Source organism: Trypanosoma theileri (genome assembly GCF_002087225.1).
Source record: "Trypanosoma theileri isolate Edinburgh chromosome Unknown TM35_Tth_25_V1, whole genome shotgun sequence".
NCBI classification, from domain to species: domain Eukaryota; phylum Euglenozoa; class Kinetoplastea; order Trypanosomatida; family Trypanosomatidae; genus Trypanosoma; species Trypanosoma theileri.
The window spans coordinates 233,392-244,357 of record NW_021639867.1 but is presented as its reverse complement, the minus strand read 5'-3'; the positions used below and the strand labels follow the sequence as shown (position 1 = coordinate 244,357).

The window sequence follows — 10,966 nt, the reverse complement described above, 5'->3', positions numbered from 1 at the left end:
TATATATATATATATATATTATTTGTACCTTAAACAAAATATATTATAGATGTGTGATTGACACAAGGGACAGAAACATAACATAAAGGACACATTCTCTTTCTCTCACATATTATATATATACGTATAGTCACACTGAAAGGAAGAATACAAGAAAACAAAAGAAAAAGGTATTCATTTAGATAAATATATACATCATATCCTAACAAATAATAAGCACCTCTCTCTCTCTCTCTCTCTGTAGTTAATGTTAGAACGCCGTGTGGAGTCTGTTGAGCAGCGGGCAGCCGCGATGGAGCGGGCCATTATGGTCGCCATGCAAGAAGTCGACAACACCCGCGCGGCCCTCACAGAACGCATGGATGAACTTCAACAGAAATGCCTAGTTGGAGAATCCACATCCACCCCCTCACATAAGGAAGAGAATAGAAATAATAATAATAATAATAATAATAATAATAATAATAATAATAATATGAAAGGAGTTACGAGGCGCCAGCTGGAGGAAGTATTACATGTTGCCGCAGAAGCTTTAGCAGTATCAACAGCACAGAAAAAGAAATTAGAATTACATGAAGTTCATTTTAATGCGCTAGAAAAGGAAGTGGTGGCTTTACGCTCTCGAGTAGAAAACTCCATCTATGCTGTAGGGATATTACCAAAAGATAATTATGATCAACAACAAGAAGAAGAACGGAGGAATTTGTTTAATGTAGTAAGTCCATATCATAATAGTCCACAAAGAGATAATAATAAACTCTATTCCTCAACAGATAATATAGATCTCATACACCAACTACAAAAGCGGATTACACAATTAGAATATCAACAAACATTATGGCAAAACTCTGCACAACCAAAGTTAGATACCATTGAGGAGAATATTGGAAGTATGGTAGAGACACACGTTAGACAACTTCTTCGTGAACAACAACAACAGCAACAAGAAGAGAAATCAAAAAATGGTTTAGATTCTAATAAGCAACAGGCTTCTCCTTTTCATTCTACTATTATTAGTGGGAATAATAATAGAGGAGGTCTTGTGAGTTCTCCCTCCTCTGGTGTACATGGGACCTTAGATGTACGTACACTTCGTATAGATATTGATGTTCTCCGACAAGATCTCGTTCGCTGCGTTGTGGAGATTGAAAAAGTAATGGATCAACAACAACGCCTTGGCACACGTGTTCACAGTTGTGTAAATACAATTCAACGACAAGAGGCGGAACTCCAATCGATTGCGGAGGAACAAAAGAGTCTCCTGCAATCTCAAGTCGCTCATCTGGAGATGCAGCAAACGACGGCTTTGGCTCGGCAGGAGAAACAGTTGGCGGCTGAACGGCATCGTTTACATACAGAAATGACCGCAGAAGTTCATCGTGTCTGTGAACGGCAGAGTGAAATGATGCAACAAACCGAAAAACAACGACTGGAAACCCTCTCAGCATCATATGATCGATTGCGGGATGAATTACGTCTGGCGGTTCATAAACAACAAGAGGAATTACGATTGGCAGTTGAACAGATGGAAGAAACGATTAGACGTCTCCAACGTGAAATGAATACGCGGCAGTTAACAGCGGCCCAACAAGTGCAGGAAGTCACTTCACAGGCTTTATCAACCGGAAATGATCATCTTCAACGTATTGTACACGAGACACAGGCAGATCTCCGTCGATTACAACACACGATGGAAGATCGTGCAGAGCAACAGCAGCAATTCACTAAATATATGGAAGAAACCGTGCAGAAACGCATTGGGGATGAAGTACGACGTGTGCGGATCTTCACAAGTGATACAACCGTGCGATTACAACAACAGGTGGAAGAGGAAGTACAACGGTATGTGCGCTTATCTGAACAGGAGTTGTTAGCAGAGATTCGACAAGATATTGAACGCATAGATGCCGCGGTGAAGTTATTGGAAGAACAACAATTAACATTGCGTGAGGCGATGCAAGCAGCGGTGGCTCCATCTTCTACAATGGCAAGTTTAGATCAACGTGTGAGTGTACTCCGGGCAGATTTCAAAGGATTGTGTCTGCAATTGCAGGAGATTCAACATAATTTACATACAGCGGAGGAAGTGGGACTCACACCGCACATATTAGGAAAACAACAACGGATGTTACTAGAAGATGTGATGGAAATTAAATCACGACTCCGTCAATGTGAGGCAAAACAAATAGATCCTGTGAAGAGTCATCATACCAATATAGATACGGCGAGAGTAGTGGTTGTACCGCACTTTGTTGGGGATAATGCCAGTCAATCCACACCTGTACGTCCTGGTGTGCCATCGACAATAAATACAAGAACAAATGAGAAAACAAATACAACTAATATCAATACTACTAATACTATTGGAGAAGGAAGAATGGAAGGATCATCGGTACGTGCATTTCGAAGTCCAGGTGTATTTGCTGGACTTAATCAGAGTGCTGTTGTGCGAAATACGCCAGGTGCTCATTCTTCTGTAAATGGAACCTTTGATCCTCTTGCTGGTGTATTTGATTAAGTAGAATAGTAATGTATGGCTTCTACTGTATGTGTATGTGTGTGGGTTTGTTTGTTTGTTTGTTTTTTTTTTTCTGTATTCTACGTGTATTTAGATTCTATATCCTAGTTGGAAGGAAAGAGGGAGAAAAAAAAAAAAATGGGGTTTTTTTCTCAAAAAAAAAAAAGTGTAGAAGAGAGACCTTGTAAATACCTTTTATTTTTTATTTGTTTCTTTTTTGCTTCATTTTTTAGAGGGTTTCTTCACAATTATTTTTTTTTTTCTCTCTTTCTGTATTTGTGTGTAATTGTATCTATCGTTCTTCCCTCCATTATGATTCGTTGTACTTTGTTTTCTGTCAAACTGACTCTATATAAAAAAAATCAGAAATAAACACCCATTTTTTATTTTATAACTATCTCTCTCTCTCTTTCTGTATCTCATGTATGTATGTATGTATTCTCATCTATGTTTTCCTGTATATTTGGATAATTTTCTATTTTTCTTTTCATATTTTTTTTTTTCTTCGTGGTTGCCTATTCTCTGTGTGGAATTGTCAGTGGGGCACTGTAGAGAAGCACACACACATACACATTGCCACTTAACTAAAAGTCAATACAATTAAGTACATCTAGAAAAGTATTTTGTATACATATATACATATATATATATATTTCTTATACAAGATACTTTGGTACCACCACAGAAAGATATAAAAAAGAAAAAAAAAAAGAAGAAAAAAAAAGGTGAAAGAGTTAAACAACGCATTATCTCTATACTGGAAAGACAAAAGTACGGAAATAAATAAAAAAAAAATAACAACCCAGGAAAAAAAAAGAAGGAAAAGAAAACGAAAAAAAAAAAACCAAACAAATCAACCCAATAAATAAATTAAAAAAAAAGAAAAAAGAAAAAAAAAAGGGATTAAGTGATGTTACGTCTACGCTGTTCTCTCAGTGCGGGTCTGTTAACATTTCAACGTGAGGCACTTATTCGCCGGCATGGACGAGTGGCAATGCGGCCTGTTGGATACGCCCTGCACGTGCCAACGCGTTTATTTCACAGCAAGTCGGCATTTCTCATCTCAACATTAGAGACACAGCGACGTTTTATGCGTGTGCGTGGGGATAGCGCAAAGGATCAAAGTACAGGCGAATCTACAAATGAACAACAAGAAGAAAAACAACAACAACAACAGAATGGTGAGAAGGATGGAAAGAAGGCGCCTCCTAAAGGGTTTCGTGGACATTTGCAAGGATTAAAAGAAGATTATGTTCGTTTTCCTGATATCTACAATAGCGCTAATGCGCTTAATTTTATTCTCTTTACAGTCTTCTGTCTTTGTAGTACAGGCAGTAATGTGGAGGAGAAGTGGTGGTTGGATAATTGGGGTATTGATGCCAGTTTTGCCCCACTTGCATGGGGATTACATTCCTTATTAATGAATAACTTTCTCTCCATGACCTTTGCAATGATGCTTCTACACACCATGTGCCACAGTGTACTCCCAACGATTGGGTCTCGTGGTTTAATGATTTACTGCGGGGCTACAGCTGTTATTTCTGGTTTTGTTATTTGGCTTGGAAATTACGTGGCAAACAATACTAAGGAAAAACAGTTTGGTCCATGGGATATTGTGGCCGCATTGTTTGTTATGCAGTACTTACATCAGGGATTTACACCTATTCAAATTCTTAACAGTTTCAATGGTTGGGTGCGGTATGCCTGTTGGGTTGGGGCTGTGTGTATTATGTACTTTGATTGGCAGCCAACAGTTGTGGGTACGGCGGTAGGATTGGCATTGTGTAAAGGCCATCCAAAGTTCCGCGTAACGAGCAAGGTGTGAAGATGATGATATGAAGATTTCTCTCTGTCTCTCTGTTTATATATATATATATATATATATGTGTATGTGTGTGTAGTTGATATCCGGTGTTATTATTTGTGTACATGCGTGTGTCTCTGTTTGTCTGTGTGATGGTGTGTGATGGTGTATCTGAAGAGGAGGATATATATTACTTTTTAACATTATAACGTAAGGAATCATTGAGAAAACGAAAACGAGAAGAAGCAAAAGAAAAAGAAAAAAAGAGGAAAGGGAGAAATTAACAACATGACAGTGTTAAAATGCATTTATTCCCTTTTTTTCTTCCTTTTTTTATGTGTATATAAGATTTTTTATTTTTTTTTTCTTTTTAATTTTTCTCTTGTGTATTAGAACGGTATTTAAGTATCCTTTTTAAATCCCTCTAATATCATCCGTTAGTAAAAAAAAAAAAAAACAATAATATTGTATTTCTATTAGAAATGATAACTGAGGGACTCTTCACGGCGCTTGTGCGACAGGCGTGGAGTAACCCGGCGGCATTGCGTACTGATGATGGTGGCACAGATGCCACTTACTACAATCAACATCAACAACATCAATTAGAAGAAGAAGAACAGCGAAGGCAAACTCAATCTGCTGTTAATCGTGGTATGAGATCTCCTACAGCTGCTGGTGCTAATAATAATAATAATAGTACTACAGCTGCCCCACCATCCTATTCACCGTTAGATCATCCTGCTTTGTTAATGGCATATTATGAAGCCAGTTGTAATGCTCTCTTACGATATCATTATGATATTCCTATTTTACAACCACGAACAACTTATCGATTACCACGACGAACATCTCCCGCCTCTGTTGGTCATTCCCGTACAAGACCACCACGTCATTCGGAGCGAAGTGATATGCGTGGAACTGCAGGACATCGCACCTCACCGCCGTATATACATTTACGTCGTGATAGAGTTTTACCATCCATGTCTCCTGCAGCTGCGGCGGTGGCGGCGGGGACGGCAACATCTGCAGATATGGCGTATCGTGCGGGTCGATATACCGATTTGCAGGGAACAGCAAATACGAGATCCATGACAGCAGAACACGCACGTGGAAGTTGGGGACTTGCAGATTTTGCAGATGAGGATGAGGATGTAAGTACTACTAATACTACTAATACTGGTGGAGGTGGAGGAGGTCGTGGGAGTGTATTTATAGAAGGACGTCCTTCCTGGTCTCCGCGGCAAAGACGATATAGAGAAGCCTCCAGCGGTAGTCATTACAATTATGGAAGTGGACCACGTGGGAGTTCCAGTATTCCATTGGATAGACTTAATTATGGTGGGTTTGGGGATGAAGAGGCGGAAGAAGAAGAAGAGGGTGAAAGAGAAAGAGAAGGTGGAGGAAATGATATGGATGATGAGGATGATGATGATAATGAAAGTGTAGATGTGGTGCCTGAGGGAAGACGAACTGTACGGCTGGGATCACGACCGATGGTTCATCATCATCATCATCATCATTATTATCAATCCCGTCACTCATCTCATCATCATCATTCATCTCAACATCCATCTCATCATCATCATCACTCTCATTATTATCATCATTATCATCATCATCATAGTGGTGGGGTGCCAGATGTGGTGCCGTTGTGGACTGCGGCCCAGAGAAGCAGCAGTAGAGGGAGTGTTAATGGAAGTGCTCCGACGTATGAATGGCGAGAAGAGGGGGATGATGATGATGAGTTATTGTCATCACCAGATAGTAATTTGCATACGACACTACGCGGTGAGGGAGGTATTTAAATAAAGATATAGCTATAGATATGCTGAGAGAAAGAGAGAGAAAGTGTGTGTGTCTGTTGATAACGTAATGTTATTATGGGTATGGAGTAAACATAATAGTTTTTTTTTTTGTTGTTGTTGTTGTACGGTAATAGTGTTTTTCTTACTTAAAATATTTTATAATTTTTTTTTTATACACATATATATGTATATATACGTATATAGCCTACCTCTCCCATCTGTTTCTGATGTTATCCGTTACGTTATTCTTTCTTGTCGTTATGGTCTCATATTTCAAATTTCAAGTGTTTTCCTGGGGAAGGTGAACAGGGACTTTCCTCAAAGGTGTTCACATATTGATATCTTTATTACTATTATTATTATTATATACTTAGTGAGAGAAAAGGGTTGGTAGGAAAAAATGGTTAGAAAGACAACGACGACGTCAACAACAACGACAGGTACGCGAAAGCGAAAACGTGAATCCACCGGCAGTACTAGGAGTGATATTGGGGAGAATTCTAAATCCCAGTCTGTGGAAACAGCTCCACTCTGTGAAGAGGAGGATGTGAACTCTAGAGAAAACACTCCATCAGTTCATCCTCCTACTAATAATAATAATAATAATAATAATAATAATAATAATAATAATAATAATACTGAATCGTTATTACCCACATCATCAGCAGCAGCAACAGGAGCAGGAGGAGGAGCATCATTATTGCCTCAGCAAAATGAACTCACGGATGATTTTCATTCATCTAGGGAATCTTTCTTTATGATCCACATTAACGAAAAACCCACTCGTGTTCCTGCCAACACACCATTTATTTATCCACGAGAATTATTTGGTCAGCCTGGTGTTTTACTGCAAGATATCACTGACAACGCTTGTCCAGTTTTACTTCTACCGTGTCCACACACAGGCAAAGTAACGGTCCATCCACATCATCGATATAGACTTATGAAATTTATTGGAGAACACCTCTGCCTCGCTGGCGACTTCGCCCCTGTTGTAGAAAATAAAAACAGCACCGTCTTGTATACACCACAGTCGGGGGAGGAGGAGGATGTTGGTGGAGAGAAACAACCACACAAACAACGAGAGGCGTGGGCAATGTCTGAACTTATGGGAATGATGACATTTCTTAGACGTTATCCACAACGGACTCCACGGGATTTTATGGCATTACCACCTGAAGAAGCGGCGATTTATCATGCAAAGGGAAATACAGTCCTCTTTACATCTCGTCAAAGTGGAAGGAATAGTCAACATAGGCATGGCAATGATGATGAGGAGGAGGATGAAGAAGGGGAAGGAGTAAGAGGAGGAGGAGGAAAGAAAAAGAATAGTAGGAGTAGAACTCCTCATGTAAGGTAAGTGTGAGGAGGTTATTTTTATTCTTCATAATGAAGAAACAGGAAAATGAGAAGAAAAAAAAAAAAGGGAATGTGAAATACATAAAAGAAAAGGAAAGTGAGAGAGAGAGAGAGTATATTTCAGTGCATTTGTGCTATTCGTATATTGCTTGTTTTTTTTTGTTTTGTTTTGTTTTGTGCTTTATTATGTTTTCATTATTATTTCTCTGTTAACTTCTTATTGATATGAATGCTTTTTATTGCCATTATAGGTGCAATATATATGTTCATGTATTGGGCAGGAAATAAATGAATAATTTGACGTTATTTATGTGGGCGACTCTTTGCAGAAGATGATTTCTTATCATGAGAACAATTTGTTTGTTTGTTTGCGTTATAAATAATGGTTGCGAATCCAAGAGAGAGAGAGAGAGAGAGAGAGAGAGAGAAAAAAGAAGAAGAGACGGAGATATAAATATCCCAATGCAGGCGGTCGTACAGAAAACAGATAAATATATATATATATACTTACTGTGAGAAGGAGAGAAAGAGAAAAAAGATATGAAGAGCGAGAGTTTTTTTTTTTTTTTTATGATTTACTTATTCGTATGCTTCTATATACTTTAACGTGTTTGCATTTTTTGTTTTGTTTTGTTATTTGTCACGTATACTTTTCCCCCCACCCCATCACCATCACCACCATTATTACCAAATCTCAACAGTCAACAAATATATATTTATATATATTTATTTATTTTTTTTTTTTTCTGCAAATGACGACAACCACCAATTCCCCATCCTCTCGTGTGAGTACGGCGAACAGTCATTCCTCCGGTGCTGTGAAGATTAATTACGTGGTGGAGCACGCGGCCCCATCGGCGGTCTGTCTTGTGCGGAAACTGCAGACCTCACCGTATCAACCACTATCTGCAGATCAACTGCAGTCCGTCACGGCACCTAATCTTCTCTCACTGCGGCCACCACCGCATGTGGCTCATCAAGCCGTGATGGATTTTTATTTTGCAATGAATGGACACTGCGGTGTGCAGTGCGCAGATCCATCGGCACTTGATCTCATCACAGTGACGACACACCCACGTAATACAGCAGGGTCTAATAGTAATAGTAATAGCAGTGGTCCTTCTATACATGCAGATGGATATACAAGAGATGCCACAGGAACACCTATTTCAGGTACAAGGCCATATACTAATACTAATAACAGTAATATTATTAATAATAATAATGCAGCAGATCCCGCTGCCAAGAAGTTTTCTTCTCCGGAAGTATCTTCGAGTCCTCCTACAATGGAAGGTACCATGTATGGTCAACAACAACAACAGAATTCAACATCCTCTGTGTTAGGCACGCCAATACTCCCACCAACCGCTACATCATCCTCAGAGGATTATAGACTATCACAGATTCGTCGTAATGAGCGTCATGTGAACAATGCAATGTATGGAAAAGTATGTGCCTTCTTTAATACACGAGAAGGCTGCAGACGCGGGCCGTATTGTAATTTTCTTCATGTTGGTAAAGGGGGTACAGGAGGCCCCATTACCGGTAATAGTAATAGTAATAATAACAATAACAGTAGCGGTAATGTTGGTAGTATTGGAGGGGCAGTTTTTCCACAGTTCCCATGAGAAGATTCTTTTCTGTGTGTGAGTGTGTGCGATTGTTTGTTTTTGACCGCATCGAATATATATTTCAGGTGAGAATAGGTCTAGCTTTGGTACCTGAAGGGAGTACTGTAGTTTGGATATATTTCTCTATTATCCATACTCTTCCTTTAATCCGTTTTTTTTCTTCCATTTTTATTGCTGCTATTTATTTTTCCATTTGCTTGTATATATATGTACGTATGTGTGTGTGTATAATGATATTGCATTTTTCTTTTTTTTTTTTTCTACTTTCTTTTTATATTCTTTCCTTAAAACCCTGTTTTTTTTTTTTTTCTTATTTTTTTATTATTTTTTTCTATTTATCTATATAGAAAAGAAAGTCAAGTCTCACATAGTGGACACTCACACTTGCAGCGCATTTGCAAGATGGCCACTGTAGCTGTTGGCACCTCTTCCACTATACCATCTATTCATCCATTCCCACAGCAGCAGCAGAAGAAACAGGAACTCTTACCAAATGATCAACATATTGTCTTTTGGTCATTTATTGCGGGGGCATTAACGGGTGGTATTGAGGCCTTCTGCACATATCCAATAGAGTACGTCAAGACGAATCTGCAATTACAGCAGCTTTCACATGGTGTATCATTTTCTTCTTCTACTACTACTACTACTACTACTACTACTACTACTACTTCTTCTTCAATGGCTGCACAGCCGCGTGTGTATAGAGGAATGTGGGACTGTGTGTGTACAACTGTGCGGAATCATAGTCCGATGGGTCTTTATCGTGGCTTTACGCCGGTACTTTTGGGTTCTATTCCCAAACAGGCATCTCGATGGTCGGCGTATGAGTGGGCCACAGAGACGGCCGCAACCTTCTTAACTAATACTACTAATACTACTAGTAATACTATTCACAACCGCAATATTACTTCTACTACGGATGGGGCTACGAATGTGGATACGATAAAACACAGAAAAATAGCGAAGGAAAAAAAAAGTCATACTGCAGGATTGAGTTTATCCATCTTAAGTGTGTGTGGGTTTTTTGCAGGTTGTGTAGAGGCTGTATGTGCGGTAGCCCCTGCGGAGAGTGTGAAGACGCGTTTAATTCAAGATGCCAAACGGCCGTCTCCTCATTACAGTTCTCTCAGTACTATACGTGCGGTTCAATTAATGCTGCATGAGAATGGTTTGCGTCGTACTTTCTACAGTGGTGTTGGTACTACTATGTTAAAGCAGGGACTTAATCAAGCTTTGCGATTCCCTGTACAGAAGCTTTGTATGGATGTATTTTGTTATGGTCCCGCTGTGGGGATTCCCTCTATTCATTCTATCCATAATAATAATAATAATAATAATAATAATAATAATAGTGGTGAGTTTGTGAAGTCTTTATCGTGGCAGTGTGAAGAGAGGCGGCGGAGTCCACTTTGGAATGGAATTGCCGGCTTTTGTGCGGGTGTTGTTTCTGTTGTGGTGACGCAGCCGGTGGATGTTGTGAAGACACACCTGCAGTCGGGTATGGTACTCCCACATACCCTTCATAATAATAATAATAATAATAATAATAATAATAATAATAATAATAATAATAAAAGTATAAACAAGAGGAATTCACTACACAGGAGTTGTTTTGGATGTTATCAGGCGATTTACCGTGAGCGTGGATTGGCCGGCTTTTACGCTGGTGTTGTGGCGCGGAGTGTACACGTTGGGGCTCACGTCGCCTTAACATTCACCGTCTTTCCTGTTATTAGACGGGCTGTGTTGGGCAACAGTTGTGTTTAACTATACACAGAGATGTGAAGTGGGGAAGACAAAAAAGGTGGAGGGGTGTGTGGATGTGATTCTTTTTATTATTGTTGTT

At 39.2% G+C, this 10,966-nt stretch overlaps 6 protein-coding genes across 6 annotated transcripts; all 6 read left to right on the top strand.

The window, feature by feature from the left end:
• Positions 1 to 247: 247 nt before the first annotated feature.
• Positions 248 to 2,518, top strand: TM35_000251820 (plectin-like protein; the record flags this gene model as incomplete). The annotated part of the gene is made up of 1 exon (XM_029027773.1): positions 248 to 2,518. One exon carries the CDS (start codon positions 248 to 250, stop codon positions 2,516 to 2,518), a length of 2,271 nt encoding a protein of 756 aa, XP_028880952.1.
• Positions 2,519 to 3,428: 910 nt separating this feature from the next.
• Positions 3,429 to 4,343, top strand: TM35_000251810 (uncharacterized protein; the record flags this gene model as incomplete). The annotated part of the gene is made up of 1 exon (XM_029027772.1): positions 3,429 to 4,343. The coding sequence occupies one exon, from the start codon at positions 3,429 to 3,431 to the stop codon at positions 4,341 to 4,343; it is 915 nt and encodes a 304-aa protein (XP_028880951.1).
• Positions 4,344 to 4,804: 461 nt separating this feature from the next.
• TM35_000251800 (uncharacterized protein) lies at positions 4,805 to 6,127 on the top strand (the record flags this gene model as incomplete). Its single annotated transcript, XM_029027771.1, has 1 exon — positions 4,805 to 6,127. One exon carries the CDS (start codon positions 4,805 to 4,807, stop codon positions 6,125 to 6,127), a length of 1,323 nt encoding a protein of 440 aa, XP_028880950.1.
• A 400-nt stretch (positions 6,128 to 6,527) lies between these two features.
• Positions 6,528 to 7,487, top strand: TM35_000251790 (uncharacterized protein; the record flags this gene model as incomplete). Its single annotated transcript, XM_029027770.1, has 1 exon — positions 6,528 to 7,487. One exon carries the CDS (start codon positions 6,528 to 6,530, stop codon positions 7,485 to 7,487), a length of 960 nt encoding a protein of 319 aa, XP_028880949.1.
• Positions 7,488 to 8,238: 751 nt separating this feature from the next.
• Positions 8,239 to 9,114, top strand: TM35_000251780 (uncharacterized protein; the record flags this gene model as incomplete). The annotated part of the gene is made up of 1 exon (XM_029027769.1): positions 8,239 to 9,114. One exon carries the CDS (start codon positions 8,239 to 8,241, stop codon positions 9,112 to 9,114), a length of 876 nt encoding a protein of 291 aa, XP_028880948.1.
• A 405-nt stretch (positions 9,115 to 9,519) lies between these two features.
• On the top strand, positions 9,520 to 10,887 carry TM35_000251770 (citrate transporter; the record flags this gene model as incomplete). The annotated part of the gene is made up of 1 exon (XM_029027768.1): positions 9,520 to 10,887. The coding sequence occupies one exon, from the start codon at positions 9,520 to 9,522 to the stop codon at positions 10,885 to 10,887; it is 1,368 nt and encodes a 455-aa protein (XP_028880947.1).
• Positions 10,888 to 10,966: the final 79 nt, after the last annotated feature.